The sequence below is a fragment of the Lingula anatina genome, chromosome 6, assembly GCF_051362555.1.
Source record: "Lingula anatina isolate TDL-2025a chromosome 6, LinAna3.0, whole genome shotgun sequence".
NCBI lineage: Eukaryota > Metazoa > Brachiopoda > Lingulata > Lingulida > Lingulidae > Lingula > Lingula anatina.
This window is the reverse complement of record NC_141772.1, coordinates 13,519,907-13,531,819: the sequence shown is the minus strand read 5'-3', so window position 1 is coordinate 13,531,819 and position 11,913 is coordinate 13,519,907. Positions and strand designations below refer to the sequence as shown.

General features: G+C 39.2%; 2 protein-coding genes across 2 annotated transcripts; both read left to right on the top strand.

Annotated features, from left to right (window-relative positions):
• Nucleotides 1-1,420: 1,420 nt before the first annotated feature.
• On the top strand, nt 1,421-2,926 carry LOC147761175 (uncharacterized). The gene is made up of 2 exons (XM_087016268.1): nt 1,421-1,629; nt 1,763-2,926. Exons 1-2 carry the CDS (start codon nt 1,505-1,507, stop codon nt 2,664-2,666), a joined length of 1,029 nt encoding a protein of 342 aa, XP_086872394.1. The 5' UTR covers nt 1,421-1,504; the 3' UTR covers nt 2,667-2,926.
• A 4,435-nt stretch (nt 2,927-7,361) lies between these two features.
• LOC106151893 (uncharacterized) lies at nt 7,362-11,660 on the top strand. The gene is made up of 4 exons (XM_013525331.2): nt 7,362-7,658; nt 7,835-7,897; nt 9,046-9,222; nt 9,491-11,660. The coding sequence occupies exons 3-4, from the start codon at nt 9,064-9,066 to the stop codon at nt 11,150-11,152; spliced, it is 1,821 nt and encodes a 606-aa protein (XP_013380785.2). The 5' UTR covers nt 7,362-7,658; nt 7,835-7,897; nt 9,046-9,063; the 3' UTR covers nt 11,153-11,660.
• Nucleotides 11,661-11,913: the final 253 nt, after the last annotated feature.

Here is an 11,913-nt window from a genome sequence, read left to right as displayed (position 1 = left end):
GCTCAAAGCGAAATGTCTCGAGTATAACATTCCACTATGTGTAGCATTTCTTGATTATGAAAAAGCCTTCGACTCAGTAGAAACCCAGTATATACTGGCATCCCTGCAAGATCTAGGGATCGAAGATGGATACGTAGACGTCCTCAGAGACATATACACCGATAGCTCTGTAACAGTCAAACTACACAAGACCACCAATAAGATCAGGATCAAGAAAGGTGTACGCCACGGAGATACAATCTCTCCTAAACTGTTCACAGCAGCATTGGAACGTATATTCAGGGATCTAGACTGGCAGGACAAGGGCATAAACATAGACGGTACCAGGCTCAATCACCTTAGGTTTGCAGACGACATCATAATAGTAGCAGATGATGCAAAAGACCTCGAAAAAATGCTACAGGCGTTAGCAGATGAAAGCGCAAAAAGTGGGCTAAAGATGAACACCAGCAAGACAAAGGTGATGTTTGGACCACTAACCACCCCTTGCACAGTGAAGGTCAACACCAAAGAGATAGAAGCAGTAGAAGAGTATATATACCTTGGGCAACGGTTCAGCCTTAGTGATCGAACACTGGAGAAAGAAATCCAACGAAGGATAAAAGCATGATGGGCAGCATATGGGAAACACAATGACATCTTCAAGAGCAACCTTCCTACCTGCCTGAAAAAGAAAGTGTTCAATGCTTGTGTGCTGCCGGCAATCACCTATGGTTCAGAGACCTGGGCACTGAATGCCTCCATGGAACACAAGCTTCAAGTAGCTCAGAGAAAGATGGAAAGAATTATGTTGAACATCAATCCAAGAGAGCGGAAAACGAATGTATGGTTACGTGAACAGACCAAAGTTAAGGACGTACTGCTCACAGTTAAAGAAATGAAATGGAGGTGGGCAGGACATGTCAAAAGAATGAAGGACAATAGGTGGACAATCAGGCTTACAGAATGGACCCCAAGGTATGGACAAAGAAAAAGAGGAAGGCCGGTCAAACGATGGAGGGATGAATTAGATGACTACTGGAAGTCTTGGAAGAAGAAACCTTGGCCAAACTGGAAATATGAGGCTCAGGATAGGAAACAATGGAAAAAGCATGCTGAGGCCTTTGTCCAACAGTGGAACACTATAGGCTCTAAATGATGATGATGATGATGATGATGACTGTACTCTCCCTTGTTATGAATCTTAAAACTCATAACCCTCATTATACAGTATGTTACATTACCCGCACAACATGTTATATAATGTTTTCTAATGCAGATTACGTAAAAAAACATTTATACGCATGGAAATGTAGGCCTACATTTAATGAAACAAGGTCTTTAGAAAATATATGTCACAGAAGACAGTGTTATATAATCAAGTATTGGCTTGGTTAAACCATAAGCTTATGCTTCTAAACGGGCATCTCACGTTGCTTTAATTCTTAAGTTTCATCAAGTATTTTAAATTCTTTCACTAGGCTGGTTTTTGAGGTGTTATCCTACAAAATACATATTATTTTCTATGGCAGCCAGATACCAGGCGAGAGAGCTAGGAGAAAAGGAGATGCGGTTTAGATTGGAAGAAGAGTTCAGCACCTTAACAGTCTCTGAAGCTTATCACAAATGTGTAGATATCGTCAACAAAGGGTGAGTCTGCATGATTTTAATTAAAATTAGTCAATTCATGTAACCTAGAAGTTCATTTGCTCAGAATTCCGTTTTCATTTTGGACAACTTTTTATCCGGCAAGCATTTCAACTCAATTGCCTTTTTTTCTCAGAGTTGAAGAAAGCAGGAAAAGAGATTCACACAACATCGAAACCATTCGGATGAACAGTCTAAAGCTTACAGAACTTTCTTCACCGGTCCGACTAATGGATTTTGGGGGAGGTACAGGAACCCCCATGTCAGCCATTTGTAAAAGGCTTAGAGACCTCAACAAGGATGCCATTGTCAGCGTGGAAGAACCCAATGAAGAGTCCCTGCAGAAATACAAGAAATGCATTGAGAACTTGGATAATGCTACTCTGGATGTGGCGTACTCTGGACGGTTCCAGGATTACTTCGGGAAGTCTGTGAAAGATCTGATGTCCATTGGCGCGTATCCTAAAGAACTACAGGACAGGGTACTTGCTATACATTCTATCTATCATCTCACAAAGTGGTTTGATCATTCCGCTAATCCGAATGAAGACATCAGGCGAGCTGTATTTGCCCTGTATTCCATCCTCAAGCCCGGAGGTATGATATTAATAGAGATGGATAACGGGAAAAACGCTTTCATTACAAACACCTCCGTGCACTGTTTTAAGATTTGTTTTCCTAATGAAGCCATTAACCTAACGAAGGTAGCGGATGCTAGAAGTTCTTTACTGCTTCAAGGGGAAATTGCTCATATTCTGAACGAATCATTTCCAACCTTTAAAGCTTCGATAAGGCACGAGGAGGCGAGGAGTGATTTCTTGGTACCATCGCTGGCAGAGATCGGAGCATTGGTCCTATCAACCTACTTCCATGGTTGGGCAGATGCCGCGTCCAAATTTGACCATAGTGTGTTGTCATTTTGCATGGACTTCGTCCAGAGAGAGGGCAGCAAGTATGGCATTTCCCAAGAAGAGGATGGAATGTGGCGGTTGTCAAATGTTACACACTTAATCACGATTAAGAAAGTCAAAGCTGATTAGGACTATTCTTATCTTTAAGGAAAAACTGTGAAAATAACAAAGCGTAGGGCTATTCTTATTCTTATTATTAATCAGGGTGTCATCGACACATTACATGGTGCACTGGTACTTGACACATTAGATACATGTATATGTTTAGTTTTATCTGGTTGTGTTTAATTTTGCTATTTTGTATAATTTTTTAATGCAAATCATTACCAATATATACCGTTAGTGATCCGTTGATTAGAATGATTGCACATTAACCTGAACCACACGCCAAGGGGGGTGGGGTGGGGGAGGGTCGGCTTCGTATCCTCCCTTCAAAAAATCCTTGATCTGCCCCTGAACTGTCAACTCAAGGAAAGCTGACACTTATAACAACAATATTGGCGGTGACAACCATATTGAGCAACTGTTTTTACATTAAACCTAAGCTACCCGTGTATTTATATATATATATATTTTTTTTTTTTTCACAGAAAAAATAATACAGGGCATTTAAACACAATGAGAGACAACTAAGACACGTTCCACACGACATTCACACACTGAAAAAAGGTCTTACAAATGTTGATTAAAATACATGTATAATTTTTCAATAAAATAATTTTAGTAGGCCTTGGCTACGACAATTGTTCTATACTTTCCCTTTTCTCTTAATGAAACTGCTTTTTGAGGACCCAGGAGGTATAAACACTAAAAATCTATTTTCTTTTGCTTTTCCAAATACTTTTTGCCGGTATTCCAGAGAGGTTAGTTTTATTCTGTCCACATAGAGTGAATTATTTCTTTATATGAAAAAGTAGTAGATTAATACCTAAGAGAGGGCTGTCGTCCAAGATTCCAAATAAACGGGCAAGATTAATGTTCTAATTTAACAGAGTACTGTGTACTTAGGTTCTGAATGAAACAAGGCCAAATAGCCTGGACATGTGTGCAATCCCAGAAAATATGCAATAAGTTTCTTTAGGGTCATAACAGGGTCATCGCTCATGCTCTAACATATTATATTTAAAAGGCATCGAATTCGTGAAATACATTCAATGTAAAATTCTAAATTGCAATGTCAGTAGTTAATGATCATTTTTTTCCGGAAAGGGCAAAGCATGAACTAACTACCACTTTTCAATTGGAAAATCAATGTTCAGCTTTTCCCTCCACGTCATGGGTATTGAATTATATAACATGGGTGTTATATAATTTTATTTATATCTTTTGTTTGCACCTTTCAGTCTTTTTTTCTGAACAGTGCGCTACTTGTATCACTCAAATGCACCATTCTCTGTCTTTTACATTCAGTTCATAACATGTTACCTATTAGTTTGCAGATAATGCACTCAGTTACGTCTTGTGGAAGTGGAATTTGTATCTTTGATGGGCATATTGTACCTTAATTAGTAGTTTTAGTGAAAATTCAATTGCAATTGGGTATAGACGTCGCACACAAGCAGACTGAGCTAGAAAAGGGGCTTGTTTTCAAGCGGACATCCTAATATGAATATCCCAGTTGTTGATTTTATCTTGGAAAGCTTCAACTAGAATTTTGACTAAGGGCAGATTTGTGAGACAGAATCCATATATATATATATATTGTTGGTTCGACGACGAAACGGGAACACCTTTGGAGAACACATCGCTTGCGGTGAATTTCTATATATAATTTCTGTTGATTTACATCTTTGTCATCTACATCTATTCATTTTTAGATTTTGTTGGGAATTTGACAAAAATCAAATACAGGATGGTTGGAAGAGCACGTCGTCCTAGGCCCGTTGTTCTTGCGATGGTACTGTGGATTGTCAGCGGTGCAGTCATTCTGCTAAAGTATGGACAACTGGACATGTTTAAGAAGCCAAGCACGCAGAACAACAAGAAAGGACCAGCTTACCCATCGGTTGCAATTGTAACGGTCATCAGCTTTGATGAGTTCATTGAAGCAACTCAAAACAAGACCCAAGAAATGGCACGTAGCAGTTCTCTGTTTTTTGACAGCTTCCTCAAAAGTTTCTGTAAAACGGCCACAGACAATTACGTGTACACCTTCTATTTGGGGGTCATCAAAGGAGAGCAAATGCCAGAATGGAATAAATCTTTATTCAAGATGGCCTTTCAGGGAACAGTTTGGGAATACTGTCCGCTTTCATTCAACGTGTCACTTTTGTTCACTGATTTGACTGCTGGTAAAGATAAAACGGTGGCCATGTTAGACATTTCAAGGCTGGCGTTTATGAAAAATGAGGATTATTATCATGTAATGAACCCCTATGCTGAATATAAAAGGATGGGATGGACTGACAAGTACATCAATGCATTATCCCACCTAGACCCACCCAACGTTGGAGTTGTTTTTCCAGCCGACGACAAGAACGAAACACATCCTTATCCTTTCATTCACAGGAATCATTTTGATATATTTGGAATGCTGTATTTATTCGATGTCAGACATCTTGGAGCATGGTGGGTTAAGGAGATTTATGGATCAAAATCCGTACCAATTAGCGAGTCAATTGTTGCATGTAACCACCCGAACTGCCCTCTACCGGTGCCGCGCATCATGGGAGAGATTGGAACACAAAAGGCAGTGGCTAAAAGTCAGGAGCTTATTAAAAAGTGGATAGATAATGCAAATGTAAAAAGAGATCCTAAGATGGTGATATCGTTTAGTTTATATGGAGACAGCCTTCGTTATACGTATGGTGCTATCAGGAACGCTCAGTTAGCGCGCATATTTTATCCAAGTTGGACAGTAAGGTTTTACACCGTTGGCCAGTGGAGTAAATACACACGACCAGGTTACGATACAATAAACCACCTGGGCAGACTTGGTGCTGATGTCATAACTCCAAAAAACATGTCACACATTGCCCCGATGCTCTTGAGGTTTTTACCGGGGGACGATCTTTCCTTATCCGCTTACATAGTACGCGATGCTGATAGTCGCCTGTCACAGCGAGAGGTTAATCTGGTAGAGAGTTGGTTGAAAAGTGACGCGCCCTTTCACGTTATAAGAGACCATCCGTCACACGCTGATAGAACCATTTTAGGTGGGATGTTTGGTGCAAAGCCGAAAGCACTGAAAAAGTACCTCTATAAATCATGGTCGGAAATGATGGTAGGATACGGCGACGGTTTTGATGAAGATACGGCTCTGCTAAATAGAGAAGTGTGGCCGAATGTTAGCTCCCATGCACTATGCCATGATAGCGTGTCTTGTAAGCTCTACCCCAATTGTGCTCCGATATTAGAGATACGAGATAATTATTTTCATATTGGAGCTATATTTGATGAATATGATATAATGCGAAAATATTTTGTAGATATTATTAAAGAGAAGGGTGAAAACAAGGAATGTACAACACGGGAAGAAATGCACATCTTATAGGACCGCTAAAAGCAGTGCGGATGGCTAGAACTTGTTTTGATGGACGAAGTGAACAAGCTGTTTTTTTCTCTCTTCCGTTAAATATATGTTTTAGTACATTTGAAGCGCATGTATTGATATTCAGTTGGCTCTTTCAAAGAACTAATACCGGGGTACAAGTGATAAGTTAAACGGAAAGCAGTGCTGTTGATTAGCTTATGATTCCATGCTTAAGTTCATGTCTTCGGTGGTTTATCATAAGTTTTTTTTCTATCTATTCCATGTATTAATTTTTTATTTTTTTCCTATTCATTGCAGTAAGGAAAAAATGACTACAGGGGTATAATATGATAATGACGATATGAAATACGTGATTAAAATGTGTCCTTAAATAAATTGGTAACCCGGTATTTGGTCTTGAGATACACAACTTACTGCACTTTCGACCGTTTCTCTCTCACCATCCACTCATGATGCACATTGTAGGAATATTTCCCCGAAAAACGTCTAATTCACAAATTTTCCTGGGAAACACGGTTGTAATTTCCGACTTTCCAACCTTTAGTTTCTTCTTTCCTGACACTCACCATAACTCTGTAAGAAACTTGGGAAATCGTAAAGTTTTGAACTCACACTTTTAAGCTCGCGAACATGTGTTTTATCATTAATTAATTAATTAATTAATTAATTAATTAATTAATTAATTAATTAATTAATTAGCTCATTGGTCTATCCTGTTGTCTATAATTGATTCATTGTGCTTCGATTTCGACGATCACATGCTTATCTCACCTAACACAATTACCGTTTTGGACTTGTAAACTAAAACTGGTTACTTGAGATGTACTCTGCCGTAATCAAATATAGGTTACTCAGAAATGAGAGATGAGAATTGACACCAACTGATAAATTTTCAAGCCCAAAATCAAAGTTGTCAATGTAAATACCAGGCCTATTTACATTTTTAATCTCTTTGATTTGAATTTTTACCTAACTCATTTCTTTATTGAACCTCTGATCATATTAATAAAATAGTGCTTTTCAATGTCTGAACCGATTTTGAACCATATTTTAGGGAATAAATTGAGATGAAAGTGAAACAAAATTGAACGTGCAATATGTATGCATGTAATTGGCAAATTAACCTTTTACAAGACTCATCATCCGCCCTTGCATGAGCCTCCATGCTTCTCCATTTCATGTTTACTTCAATTTTTAATAGGGGAAAAAAGAAAAAAAACACAAAGCAAGCTGGATCTTAATGCTAATAAAATAAAACAGTCGTGTTGAGAAGTGTGACGTGACGTAATGATAGCGTGAATGTTACGCTGTTATAACGACACGTCATAGCGCACGCACTAGATGGCGGTGGCAAAATGGCGTCGGTGCATCGGTTGAAATACCGGCATATTGACATAAAAGGCTCCTGTGGGTGAAAAAATACTGAAATGCACATCGAAAATTCTCTTTCTAATTGTTTAGTGATTTTTGAGCAAATACGAGCCGTTATAAAGCTATCATAGCACTCAAAGTTGACGGAATAGGCTTACTTTATCGATCCCGAATTTCCAACAGTAGCCAGATGTCGCAAAACAAAAGCAGAGAGGAGGGAGAGTGTACTGGCGAGGTATCGGAATCGACCAATTTAGGTAAACATACCCAGTTATCGATTAAACAAGTACTTAGCCGTGCCTTACAACGATCATATCTTTGGATTATTATAGTACAGTTATAGAACAAAGTGTTGAGTTGCTGTGTACAGTCCGTGTTGTTTATACTGTGGGATATTTTGGTGTGCAATTCAATACATGTAATCGAATTTCAGTTTCGAGGTACAAGTTGTTTAAGAAGATTGTGTCAGCAGAATAATATCAGAGGAAGGCTGAAGGTACGTGTACATTCTCTCTCTCTCTCTCTCTCTCTCTCTCTCTCTGTTGCACTTGTAGGCCTATGTCTGTACGTGCGTGCACTAATATAAGCATGTCTGTCCTTGAACGTATTATTCTACAGTGCAAATAAATATCATAGAAATATACATTTGAAAAAAAATGTTCATTTAATTGATGAGGAGGGAATTTTAGGATTCAACATTTCGACCGATGCCCAGGTACATTATTATTATTATTATTATTATTAATTTGTCAGCATTTAATATTTGATGAAAAATATAGCCACGGCGCTGACATCATTCTGGTATCTTTTATCATTATTTCGTGTCAGCTTTATCTAGTCATATTGCAAAAACAAGCATGTTGTGCATATCTCTCAGGTAAATGGTAAGGTCATGAGTGTATATGAGCAACACTGTTTATTCGGTAGGAGAACGGCTGTTATTTTCATCAACTTCCCGATCATTAGGCACATTAACAAACATGTGTTATATATCAATTACAGACACTTGTGCTTGGCACTTCCTTTGTATTATGCTACTGTATATAACACACGTACCTGGATGTATTTTCATACCTATGCTTAGGTAATACATGTAAATACAAGGGTTTCAGTTTGGTGTTTTAATAATCAAGATCGAGCTTTTGAAATAGGAATCATTGAGATTCTACGCCCCAGAACCCATAGCACTGCAAACAAAACAATAACCAATCTAAACAATTGTTTTCTGTCTCGAATTGACGTGCTTTCACTTGTACCAACATTGTATGTATGGGTTTAAACACGCTGTTTTTCCTGCATTTTACTGCTAGCATTCTTCATATCAAACTGAACTTAACTTAAATAATTATACGAATGAAACAATTCACAATCGACCGGCTAGTATGAGTATCCCATTGGAATTAACAGAGGACTTCGGGCAGTAAACAGGATGATCCTCAGTATAGCTATGACTATTCTACATGACGTCAAATTCCTCCCAGGTGAGACATCGTTGAATAGACCGTATACCTGAGCACTGATAATTGTGGACGGGAACGAACTAAAGGAGTACACGCCAGCGCGGATGTACATGTATGCTTTATACCAATATCTGTGATTTGACGCACGCGCATTCATGCTGTTCTACATTTCTTTGTAATTCAGATTGTGAGGAAAGGAAATATGACGGACAGTACCGGAAACACCAACGTGGGTTTGGTCATCGGTGTCTCAGTTAGCGGGGCTGTCATCACCGGTGTCGTGGCGACACTGATCATCGTCTGCTGCTGCTGCAGGAAACGTGGGTACACGTTTTTGCGCAGGCTCACTTCTGGAAGACAGGTATGATTTGAAAAGCTTTCTTTTCTTATCTGTTTTTATTTATTTATTTATGTATTTATTTATTTATTACCAGTATAATTCCATGTGTGTGTGTGTGTGTGTGTGTGTGTGAGAGAGAGAGAGAGAGAGAGAGAGAGAGAAAGCTTACGCTGTTGAAAGGAGTGTGGCAAAATTTGATATTCATCACCTTTTTACCCATTTTTATTCGATTTTTCGTGGATTTCTTAAGTCGCCCGTACATTCATTAATTGTTTGTAATTTATTTTAGGTAATGGTTATTGACAGAGACGAAGAATGTGCGAACAGAATAGATATACTACCTCACATGAAGATTGCCGACATCAAGACCGAGCTCAGTGGCTCGGAAACTTTAGAGGTAGAGAAAATGAGACTCCTCTACCATCACGACGAACTGGGAAACGATGAACATGTCGATATCGCATTGTCTCGCAGACGAGCCAAAACCGCGAAAATCACCCTGCAAAAACTGATAAAATTGACCATCGATGCTACTCCAGACAGAACCTGTGAGCTATACGTTTCACCTCAACACGATACGGTGGGATCGGCCGCGGAAATAGTGGCTTCTTCCTTGCGTATAAACCAGGAACATGTGAAGTTCGAGAAGCCAGACAATGGAGGAGATATATTAGAGTCCGATTCTACATTTGAGACCTGTGGAATCAAAAGCGACACTCGTCTAAAACTTATGCCGATAACGACCACAGCTAAAGTGTTTTCACGGGAGGGTAAATTTCAAGAAGAAATTTGGAAATGCAGCCCTTTATCTACCGTTACCCATTTATTTGAAAGCATTCAGAATACTGTTGATCCAGATAAGCAAGCTCTTGATATACGCCGAGCGCGAAGACGATATTTTACTTCCCCACAAAAATGCGACCAGGATTCTATGACTGTGCATGTGCCAGCTAATGACACTTGGGTAAATGCAGACGAAATAGCACAGGACGAAATCCACACCCACGCTCAAGGTGTCTTCATTATAGAAGAACTAATCACCGTAAGTGTTGAATTTCCCGGTGGAAAAATCATGTCTTGCAAAGTTTATCCCTGTGACCGGATAAAAGACCTCAGAGAAAACATCAGCAAGAGGAAGAACATTCCTGTAAAGTATTTGGAGTTGCTCCTGAATGCGGGCGATGCTGAATGCTTGGATGACACGAGGTTTATTTTCAACTGCAATACGGATAAGTTATATGTGAAACCGGTAATAGTTGATTTGTTGACGGACATAGGTTTGATACATCAAGAATGCGATCCAACTGGCACCGTGAAAGATTTAAAAGAAATAATGCGGCGTATTGAACCCAGGGCCATTCTCAACACCACGCACTTTATCGTTAAAGAGTTCGTTTCGACAGAGGATTTGAAAGAAAGGCCCCAGCACGAGGAACACGAGGAAAATACACCTCTGTGTTTGGTACGCAAAGTCCACATATCCCACAATAAGAAAATCCATGTTATTTTCCCCAGTGGTCGTGACGAAATCATCAATTGCCACTTGACTATGACCGTCGGTCAATTTCGACAGACACTTCACGAAAAGACCCGATGTCCTCTTCACCATCTTCAGTTATCAACGTCAGACGATCAACCAATGAGAGACGAGGATTTGGTCTCGGATTATAAATTGCTGGACGAGGATAAAATTAAAGTAGCAGCGATTCCAGTTTGGGTGACCATTGACGATGAGAGAATCGAGTTTCAGCGAGACGCCCTCCTGAGCGTTGAAACTACAGCAGACGACATTTGCGCTCAGCGTGATGCGGTGGTTGGATGTCTGGAGTATTTCCATGAGAAGCAGAATTTGTGGAGAGCGGCAGACGATAACGTCAGGTCTCTTCCCTTACACTGCTTCAGAGAATTAAAAATACGGACTCTAAAAACTCCCCTCTCAGAGTCCACGTAGTTTATAATGATCAAAATGATCAAAACTAATTGTTTAGAAATTAATTTTAGTTAATTAATTAGTATACTGTATTGAATAATTATAAAAGAAGAAGGGATTTTATTTTAATCAGTGACGTATTGAGAATGATGGTACAAATATATGAAGCAGGATGACGATGAGTTTCATATCCGCACGCCCGCACGCACACAGCTTCACGCTACTGTAGGCTTAGCGCGGTGATAAAATTTCAAGATAATACGTAGCAAGGCACAAATTCTGATTAAATGAGGGGGGATTCCACATTGGTTTCGATTGGTTTTGATCCAGTTGGTTTCTCCAGTGACATGTTGTTTTACACAATAGATAACGTACATAAAACGGATGAATGAAAAGGCTGTACATTTTACATCATAACAAGATCGAAAACAATATGTGCATAATCTTTGAAAGCAAACATTGTAAGCGTCCTCATTCAGAGAATTCAGTCGATAAAATAAATACCCTAATGCCTCATGAATACAATCCAGCTCACGCAATGTGACAACTAAATTCAATTATTGGGTACGGGTTAGCATTAGGGCCACAAATCGCTCGAAATATTGATATTTCTATAAACATCTTTTCTAAGCACTTACTCCGGTGATTCGTATTAACCAGGGAATTCAGATTTCAGTCAACATGGATCATATCGTACTTAATTGAACTTAAATATTAAATTGCACAGAGCTCGAGCAATCAGACATAGATAAAGGGCGATAGAATTGCGATAGAGGCGCGTG